This window comes from Meleagris gallopavo, chromosome 20 (assembly GCF_000146605.3).
Source record: "Meleagris gallopavo isolate NT-WF06-2002-E0010 breed Aviagen turkey brand Nicholas breeding stock chromosome 20, Turkey_5.1, whole genome shotgun sequence".
Lineage (NCBI taxonomy): Eukaryota > Metazoa > Chordata > Aves > Galliformes > Phasianidae > Meleagris > Meleagris gallopavo.
Genome location: NC_015030.2, coordinates 7,493,574 through 7,499,401, shown reverse-complemented (window position 1 = coordinate 7,499,401; position 5,828 = coordinate 7,493,574). Strand labels below are relative to the sequence as shown.

Here is a 5,828-nt window from a genome sequence, read left to right as displayed (position 1 = left end):
GGTTGGGTGGGGGCTGGGGAGTGGCCGCAATGGGGAATTTGGGGGCTGTAATGACGGTTCTGGAGGCTGCACTGGGGTTCTAGGGGCTCTAGGAACTGCTCTGAAGGTTCTGGGGCTGCAGTGGGGGTCTGGGGGCTGCAATGGGGGTCTGGGGGCTGCAGCGGGGCTCTCGGAGCTGCACCGAGGGGTTTTGGGGCTGCACTCGAGTTCTGAGGGCTCTAATGGCGGGTCCGAGGGCTGCACCAGGGGCCCAGTACTATATGGGGCTGGTCGGGGGGGGGAAGAGGACTCTGTGTGAAGGTGTAGCAGAGCCCCAGGGTGCTGTGGGGGGGGATATCACTCAGGGCAGAGTGCTGGGGGCAGCCCACCCACCCAGCACCACCACAGAGCCATCCCTTGCAGGAACAGCAGCGCAGAGCCCCCCACCCCAGCACCTTCTGCAGCTATGGGAAGCATTCAGACACCCCGAGAAGCGACTGCCAGATGGGAACCCCCCAGGGTGAGGGGGAAGCCATACAGGGAGCTGAGACCCCCTATCCACACCCCCCTGAGCTCCCGCCGCCCACCAACTGCTGCATGAGCGGCTGCCACAACTGCGTCTGGATCGAGTACGTGGAGCAGCTGCTGCAGCACTATGGGGATGGTGGGGAGCGGGCACTGGCGGCCGTGGAGCAGCACGTGCAGGATGAGAGCATCAAAGCGGTCCTGAAGCTGGAGATCAGGCTGCGCATGGGGACGGACTGAGCCCTGTCCACAGCCCAAAAACTGGTGAGGATCTTCCTGCTGAGCTCCAGGAGTCTCCCCGGGACAAGAGGATTGGGACACGGCGTATCTGTGGGCTTTTGGATGTTGGTTTGTGAGATGGGGATTTAGTTACAGTGTTTGTTTGCATCAGACTGGAGGGATTCACCAAGCACGTGCACCCCACGTGTAGCCCCAGCATTGACGATGCAGGCGTGGTCACCACTCCGTGCTTCTATCCCCGAGGCTGAAAATCCCTGCTAAGGGCAGGGTCCTTCCCACTGCTCCTGCCTCATCCTTGCAGCATGACAGCAGCCTGGTGACGGAGATGGGCTGTGGTGTCACACTGTCCTCCCCACCCTACACTAAGCCTCTTAGGGGCTTCTCTGTGACCGCTGTCTGGAGGGGGCGGGCTTTTTTTCCAGCCCTTTCCCAATGCTGTAGGATTTGCTGGGTGCAGGGGGGAGCGTGCAGCTGGAGCACGTGGGCCCTGCAATGTCCCATCAAGGGCAGCTCCTCACAATGCTGCTGCTTCCTCATTCATCTCTGCCTTGAAACTCCTTAAACTTCACCTTGAGGCATCACCTCACCAAATCCTGCCCAGTTGAGCACAGCCTCGGCCGGATGACACACAGAACCTCACCCCATCCAGCCAGTGCACCGAGTGCCACCAAGAGTTGCTCCTGAGTGGCATTTGCTAATGAACTCAGTCTAGAAGCATTAATTAACAACAGGGCACTGGCCGTTGCTGTAAAAGAGGCCGGTTCTGCCAGCTTCATATGAAACACCTCTGGATCCATCTAATCCTATTTGCTGAAATCTAACTAATTGCCATTAGTGGAAGGGGCTGAAGTTCAATTAAAGTGTGCTCAGATTATACCTTTTTGTAATTGCTTTAGTGCTGGGATTACAGGAGGCTTTGGAGTGATACTCCCAAGCAGCAGGGCAGAGTGGGCAGTGGGCCACTTCCACCACATTTTGGGCTGATGAAGCAGAGCCTGCAGTGCCCTCAGATTGTCTGTGCTCAGGTGTCCTCAGTGACACATGAGATGAGCTGATGACCCTTGTGTTTTGTGATCCTGGTTGGAATGGAGACAGGGATGGTGTGGGCATGCTGTGCTTGGTGTCAGCACCATTATGAAGCACTGCCCTGAGCACTCTGCTGGCTATGGTCCCATCCCTGTCCTCATGGTGCAGTGGCTCGAAGCATAGGGGTGTCCCTTCCAGGGATGATGCAGGACATCCCCATGGGTGCTCTGCAGCTGTTCCCTGCTCCAAGACCGTGCTCTGTGGGGTGAGGCAGCAGTGCTAACACACAGCCCATCCCCGTGGCGTTAATCCTGACACCCCCTCCCCATGCACGCACATACTCCCACCCTCCTCCCCACAGGCACTTGGGGAAGGACACTAGATTACCCATTTGAGAAGAAGGGACTTAATCCTATTATCCCGAAGAGGATAAATCTGCCAGCCCCCAGCCACCACCCAGAGCACTTGGAGGACGTGTGGAGCAGGCTGCAGGGAGTCATTTGGAGCAGCACCGGGCTTGGGCACGGTAAGTGATGGCTTTGCTATGTGTGAGACAGCACTCAGACTTGGAGGCACTGGGGCTGCAGTGCATGGCATTGCCCAGCTGGAGCCACGCTCACCTCCTGCGCTTGCAGATGAGGCTCCATGCTGAGTGCTGCCAAGCTGGCAGTGAGAGCTGCCTGTGCTACAAAGCCCCAGTGCTTGGCAGATTGCAGGATGCCCGTGGGAGGGATGGAGCCATGTGCTGCCCTGGGATTTCAGGATCAGCTGCAGCCCCTCCAGACCACAGCTCTCAGAGCCCTGTGAGCTGTACCTGAGCATCATCCAGCTGCAAGCCAGCCCTGCGAGCAGCTCACAGCTCACTCCTGGCACATAGCTGCACTGCCCTCAACTCACAGTGGCACCTGTGATGCCCATCTCCACAGTTATGGTGGGGACACCCATTGGTGCACATCCACCTGCAGTGGGGGAAAAGGGCTGCAGGCATTGCCCCAAGGAGTGCAGGGGCTCAGTGTGCCCCCCTGGATGCCCTTTGCTGCCTTTGGGGTAAGGGGATTAGTGGGGTCTGAGCTGGCCTAATTCCAGGGAGGGGTGGGAAAGTGCCCACCCCCAGAGCAGCCCGGAAAGCGGATCAGCTCTGCAGGGCTCACGACAGGGTAGGAACAAGGGCACCCGGATGGCACAGCACATCTCTGCACTTGGGATGGCTGCAGCTACACCAAGGTTCATCCCAGTGCCCCATGTCCTCCCTGTGCCAGGTGTGAGGAACCACCCCGTGTCAGCACCAGAGCCACAGGGACAGCTGTGACGCTGGGCAGGCTGCTAGCCCTGCTACAGCCATGAGCTTGGAGCCCCACAAACCGGAGCTCAAGTCAGCCACCAGGGTGACTGGCGGACCTGCCACCCCCCGAAAAGGACCACCTAAGTTCAAGCAGAGGCAGACACGGCAATTCAAGAGCAAGCCACCCAAAAAAGGAGTGCAGGGGTGAGTAGGGCTGAGCACCGAGGCCCAGTGTGGGACACACCTGAAGGCACCCCTGTGATGCTGCTCGGGGCTGATGCATAGTGAGGACAGACACCTGGTTTATTTGCAGGTTTGGCGATGACATCCCAGGCATGGAGGGGCTAGGAACAGGTATGTGGTCCCCATTCCTTTCTGCTGCAGGGCTTGCGGCAGGCTGGGACTTGTGCTGACGCAGCTTCTGCTCTCCACAGATATCACCGTGATTTGCCCTTGGGAAGCCTTCAGTCACCTGGAGCTGCACGAGCTGGCCCAGTATGGCATCATCTAGGCTGGCTTAGGCCACCACCACCTGTCCTATAGCTGTGCTTTTTTAAGAAACTGCCCCATCCATATAGCAGGGCATAGCTTGGAGAAATGCTCATTAAAACCTGAAATAAACACAGGAGTCTGGTGTGATGATCTGGGGCCAGAAAGCTTCTACCTGTGCTGTGAGGGTGCGCAACCACACAGGAGAGGATAGGATGGAGAGGAGATAGACCAGATCCAGGCAGGGTTCAGAGTTTTATTATGGGATGCACAGGTACAACAAAGGAGGACGGGAAGGAGAGCGCAGGGAGCTCAGTATCCTCTCCAGCCCTACAGCACACCCTCAGCCTCGTGCCCCTCCAGGTGCAATGTCTGCCAGCACTTTCAGTGCCAGGAGCAGCCCGGTGGCCTCCAGCAGCACCAGCACAGCCACACCGGTGGTAATGCCTCCAGCCTGTGCACGCAGCCAGGCACCCAGCTGAACCACACAGCCCCCCAGGTGCACTACACCAGCAGCTGCCATGTCCCCCAGGTGCAGCACCCCAAAGGCACATTGGTCATTAGTGATGGAGCCGTTCTGCTGTGGATCCAGGCAGCAGGAGGCCGGGACGCTGCACGCCTGCACGCCGGGCGCGCTGCAGTTGAAATACCTGCAGGACATATGAGGAGAAGTGCTGAGTGCCTGATGCTTTCTTGCTAGCCCTATCCATGCCCCCACCTGCCCCCGGCTTCACTCACAGGTTGCTCTCCCAGTCACGGTAGGAGTTGAGCCCACAGCACCGCAGGCTGCGCTGCACCTCGTCCACCAGGAAGCGCAGGTCGGGCTCCTCCTGGTAGCGCAGCAGGCAGAGCAGCAGGGCATCCTGCAGCGCGTCCCGCAGCCGCTGCCGTGCCACCAGCAGCAGCAGTCCTCCCAGCACCTCCAGCCCCACAAAGGCCAACGTGGCCCCCACGAAGAAGCGTAGCAGGCAGGCGCTGGAGCGGAGGGCACCCAGGCAACCAGCCAGGGACACGGTGCTGGCCCCCAGCCCTGCCAGCACGAAGAGCAGCATGGGGTCAGAGGCCAGCGGGGCCAAGCGCTCACCCTGCAGCCAGCCCTTGGCCAGCAGCCCCCAGACCCCTATGGCCAGGGTCAGCAGGCCCAGCAAGAGGAAGAGGAGGTTCCAGAGGAAGGCTAAGTGCCGCACACAGTGGCTGAAGGCACTTGGCTTGCAGAAGGCAGCGCACCACTCCTCTGGGTCATGCTTGGCCACAGGATTATCTGCATCCCCCAGCAGCAAGATGTTATCATCGTCATTGGAGGATTGGGGCAGCTCCACCAGCTGGGACGTCTGCAGGGGGCAGAAGAACCACTTAGCAACTGCAGGGCCCACAGACCCCCAGGACACTCCCACAGTGGTACCCAGCCCTCATACCCCCCATGTACCCTACCTAAGGGGGCTGCGGGCTCCTACAGACACCACACATCCCACTGTGGCACAGGGAAACAACAGGCATGGGGCATTCCTGGGATCCATGAAGATGGAAGACCACGGGGTGAGCTCCTCTAGAACACCTGCCCCTAACAGGAACCCCTATTTATCCCTATAGGGAACCCCAAGGATAGGGTGTGGGGTCACCTCCTTTCCTCCCTGGAGGTCTGTGAGCTGAGGGATGTGCTTTCCCAGGGGCCCTGTCCTTAACCAGGATCCCTATGGGGACCCCCCCACCCATAACAGGGTGCCTATGGGATCCCCCTCAGGGCCATGACATGGGGTCACCCCACGGTCCCCCCCCACAGCAGGGTTAGGTCCCACCCCACAGCATAGGGGCCCTTATGTGTTACCTGGGGTAGCAGCCGGCTGCTCTCCCTGCTGCCCACCTCCCCATAGGGCCTAAAGAACTGGGACAGCTTCTCCCTGCCCAGCACCATGCTGCTTCTCAGGGCTGCTGCAGTCACACTCCCATCATGTGAGAAGCTGCGGCCGGGGCTTAAATAGGGCTGTGACTGCCGGCCCCACAGCTGGGCCCACTTAGGTCCCCTTTAGACTGGCACCATAAATGGGCTGGAAATGAGGGTCTGGTGGGGGTGGGAAGAAAGTATCTGTGGTCTTAGGGCAGCACTAGGGAGAATGGGTTGGGGGGGTCTTCTTAAATGGATCTGCCCCGACTCCCAAAGCCCCTCGGTGGGGATATGGGGATACCGAAAGACCCCACACTAAGGGGGCGATGTGCGTCGGCGGAACGAAAAGACAGGGGCGCGCGTCGCTCGGGGGGCGGTGATGTGTGTGGCACCGAGGCGCTACGG

The 5,828-nt window shown here is 59.7% G+C and overlaps 2 protein-coding genes across 2 annotated transcripts; one reads left to right on the top strand and one right to left on the bottom strand.

Annotated features, from left to right (window-relative positions):
- The first annotated feature begins 740 nt into the window (after positions 1-740).
- Positions 741-3,786, top strand: PDE6G (phosphodiesterase 6G). Its single transcript, XM_003211487.4, has 4 exons — positions 741-2,296; positions 3,030-3,256; positions 3,366-3,406; positions 3,487-3,786. Exons 2-4 carry the CDS (start codon positions 3,111-3,113, stop codon positions 3,561-3,563), a joined length of 264 nt encoding a protein of 87 aa, XP_003211535.1. The 5' UTR covers positions 741-2,296; positions 3,030-3,110; the 3' UTR covers positions 3,564-3,786.
- A 21-nt stretch (positions 3,787-3,807) lies between these two features.
- On the bottom strand, positions 3,808-5,812 carry TSPAN10 (tetraspanin 10). Its single transcript, XM_010721494.3, has 3 exons — positions 5,367-5,812; positions 4,280-4,872; positions 3,808-4,191 (listed from the first exon to the last, which is right to left on the bottom strand). The coding sequence occupies exons 1-3, from the start codon at positions 5,451-5,453 to the stop codon at positions 3,885-3,887; spliced, it is 987 nt and encodes a 328-aa protein (XP_010719796.1). The 5' UTR covers positions 5,454-5,812; the 3' UTR covers positions 3,808-3,884.
- Between the last annotated feature and the right edge of the window lie 16 nt (positions 5,813-5,828).

Excerpts from the sequence above, each read along its gene's own strand:
- PDE6G (XM_003211487.4), top strand. The coding sequence starts at position 3,111 with ATGAGCTTGGAGCCCCACAAACCGGAGCTCAAGTCAGCCACCAGGGTG. Across the intron at positions 3,257-3,365 it reads CCCAAAAAAGGAGTGCAGGG|GTTTGGCGATGACATCCCAG; the intron begins GTGAGTAGGGCT and ends GTTTATTTGCAG. Across the intron at positions 3,407-3,486 it reads CATGGAGGGGCTAGGAACAG|ATATCACCGTGATTTGCCCT; the intron begins GTATGTGGTCCC and ends TGCTCTCCACAG.
- TSPAN10 (XM_010721494.3), bottom strand. The coding sequence starts at position 5,453 with ATGGTGCTGGGCAGGGAGAAGCTGTCCCAGTTCTTTAGGCCCTATGGG. Across the intron at positions 4,873-5,366 it reads GCAGCCGGCTGCTACCCCAG|ACGTCCCAGCTGGTGGAGCT; the intron begins GTAACACATAAG and ends TGCCCCCTGCAG. Across the intron at positions 4,192-4,279 it reads CGTGACTGGGAGAGCAACCT|GTATTTCAACTGCAGCGCGC; the intron begins GTGAGTGAAGCC and ends TATGTCCTGCAG.